A 2,894-nucleotide genomic window follows, 5' to 3' on the forward strand; every position below is an offset into this window, starting at 1 on the left:
TGAAAACGTTAAAGGTTACTTTTTATCTCGGGAAAACTCCTTCGCGCGGACGAAGATGCGAGCAAAAGCTAGTATATAATATTTTCGACTTTAAATCTTTTTACTTTTAATTATTATCCGTTACACTTAAATCAAGGTATGTTTTTGGCAATAATTGTGGCCCAAGTGTTATATATAATATATATATTTACGTGAACAAGAACATTTGTACCCCTTTTTAACCACACTGCGCCCGCGGCGGAGTGTAAAGTTTTGCATTATTGAATTTCCTATACAGGAGTGCAAGCATATAAAATTTGTATTTTTATTATATGAATTACAATTATATATATATTTAGGGTTTTTACATTTATTTATTTTAAAAAAAATAACATGAACCAAAAATAGTAATTATTACTTATAACAGAAATATACAAATTTACAAAAGATAATTAAAAATAATTCAAGAACACAAAAATATAGCTAGCGAGCAAAAATAATGTGAACGTCCGTCCGATCTAATCTCAGAGAAAGAAAAAACAAATGACAGCTAAATAAAGAAAAACATATCAACGACGCAATGGTCCGCGCGAGCTGGCCGTTGCAAACCAAAGAGGATATAATCCTACGTGTAAACTAAGCCACGTCTCCCGGTCTTCTAATTATTATGCTAATTCGGCCTTTCCTGAAGAAGGTGCGTCCTCGCCCGTATTGTGGCTTGGGCTGGATGACCGATGTAAATTGTCAGCATGGACCCCAACTTCTTGCAACGAATTTTCAGCGTTACTTCCACTGATTCTGTGATCTTTGATCTCATCCTCGTCACCTTTAAAACACATTTTTATATATTAGAAAAGTCAGTCAATAAATGGTTAAAAGTAAGAGACAGAGCCCTCAGGTTATCTCAGAACTAAACTAGCAGAGCCCTCAGGTTACTAGATAGTATAAATGTACAGAGCCCTCAGGATATACAATTCAAGAAACGCAAAATAAGAGACAGAGCCCTCAGGTTATCTCAGAACTAAACTAGCAGAGCCCTCAGGTTACTAGTAAATATGGATGTACAGAGCCCTCGGGATGTACACCCAACAAACGCAGAGCCCTCAGGATGCGTTATCAGTACTACATCCGCCGCCCCTTGGGGTGCGGAGCGTACCATGAATGCAGAGCCCTCAGGATGCATTCTGAGTAGAGCCCTCGGGATACTCAACATACAAGTACAATGTACACATAAAATACTCACACTCAAAGAACGCCATACATACATCTGGGGTCCATTCCCCACGCCATGGCACTATGTATTCGGCCGCAGCTTGAGTGGTCTTGCCATACGAGCCAGACACCAACTTTAGCTCATACCGGCCTTGTGGTAATATTTTCGTGATGGTATAAGGCCCTCGCATGCTGGAGTCCAATTTTCCGGAAGACTGGCTTGTCTTGCGTACGAAAACCAAGTCGTTTAACTGGTGCGACTTTGGTGGCTTGCGACGCTCGTTCACGCGAGCATCCTGTTGCAGGCGGTTCTTGTCCAAGAGTTCAGACGCACGTTGCCGTGCCAGCTCGCGCAAGGACTCTCGGTTAGGACTGCTTGCTTCCAAAGCAACATCGCGTACTATGGATCGTATGACGGGCGTTACACCATCGCTGCCAATTAACAAATTCAAAGGTGAGTATTGCGTAGATTTTTGTTTCGTAATGTTCAGGTTGAGCTGCAGTTTCCAAAGAATACTCGACCAATTTTCTTTTCTAAAATTAGTTTCAATTCTAATCATATTCATAACTGTTCGACAATACCGCTCAACCTGTCCATTGCTTTGATGCATCTCCGGAGAGATGAAATGAATATTACATCCTAACTCTCTAATCCAATTAATAAATAAAGAACTTTCATACATTCGTCCTCGGTCCGCTAGAATAGTCTTAGGAGTACCGAATAAAGATATCGCGTTTTCAAATATTTGTTTTAATTTAATAGATTCCTGCTTACAAATAGGATACAACAGGCAATATTTTGTGAAAGCGTCTACAATTAAAACAACATACTTATAACCATTCGAGTCGGGCAGGGGCCCTAAAACATCAGAATGAACAATATCAAATGGAATACCAGGCTTGTCCCAAGACTCGATCGGTTGTAAGGGCTGACGCGGTGTTTTTATAAGCTAAGCAGACAATGCAATGCTGAACATACTTCTGAACAAACTGCCGTAGTCCAGGAAACCAAAAATGTTTAAGTATTAAATCGGTAGTTTTCTCTATACCAATATGTTGATGTTCATCATGAAAAACTCTTAGTAGGCTCAGGCGATGACCTCTTGGAACATAACATAACAAACGAGACTGTTCTCCGATAGTATCGAACCTGTAGTACAATACATCTTTGTGCTTGATATACCTTTTGGATCAAGTTCACCATCAATAAGCTTTTGCAATAGAATTTGAACTTCTTCATCAGCGGCTTGCGCTATCTGGGCCCAGTTATGGGGCTTCGCGATCTCACATACATTAACTGCATTACGACTCAGGTAATCTACATGAGATAGCGCAGTCCCCTACGATATTCCAATTCAAAATCATAGTCCTGTAAGTACATCCACCATCGAGCTATTCTCGGTAATAGATCCTTCTTACGTTGAGTGAGTTTTAAGGCATTGCAATCCGTAACTACTTTAAATTTATTACCAATTAAATAATGCCTAAAGTGTTGAAGCGCTTTGAGGACAGCCAACGTTTCCAACTCGTAGGAGTGGTAGCGAGGCTCTGCGCCCTGAGTTACTTTGCTAAAGTATGCAACTGGTCGCTTGCGCCCCTTAGCATCGATCTGAAGTAAGACCGCCCCATACCCTCGTGATGAAGCATCAGTGTGCACTTCCGTGGGTAAAGAAGGGTCATATATAGCCAGGACCGGTTCATTA

General features: G+C 40.7%; 1 protein-coding gene across 1 annotated transcript; it reads right to left on the reverse strand.

Moving 5' to 3' along the window:
- Positions 1-521: 521 nt before the first annotated feature.
- Positions 522-2,130, reverse strand: LOC119189362. Its single transcript, XM_037438694.1, has 2 exons — positions 1,223-2,130; positions 522-805 (listed from the first exon to the last, which is right to left on the reverse strand). Exons 1-2 carry the CDS (start codon positions 1,872-1,874, stop codon positions 645-647), a joined length of 813 nt encoding a protein of 270 aa, XP_037294591.1. The 5' UTR covers positions 1,875-2,130; the 3' UTR covers positions 522-644.
- Between the last annotated feature and the right edge of the window lie 764 nt (positions 2,131-2,894).

This window comes from Manduca sexta, chromosome 14, assembly GCF_014839805.1.
Source record: "Manduca sexta isolate Smith_Timp_Sample1 chromosome 14, JHU_Msex_v1.0, whole genome shotgun sequence".
NCBI lineage: Eukaryota > Metazoa > Arthropoda > Insecta > Lepidoptera > Sphingidae > Manduca > Manduca sexta.

Coding starts and splice junctions, on each gene's coding strand:
- LOC119189362 (XM_037438694.1), bottom strand. CDS start 1,874: ATGTATGAAAGTTCTTTATTTATTAATTGGATTAGAGAGTTAGGATGT. Junction 806..1,222: donor ATGTATGGCGTTCTTTGAGT/GTGAGTATTTTA, acceptor TGTGTTTTAAAG/GTGACGAGGATGAGATCAAA.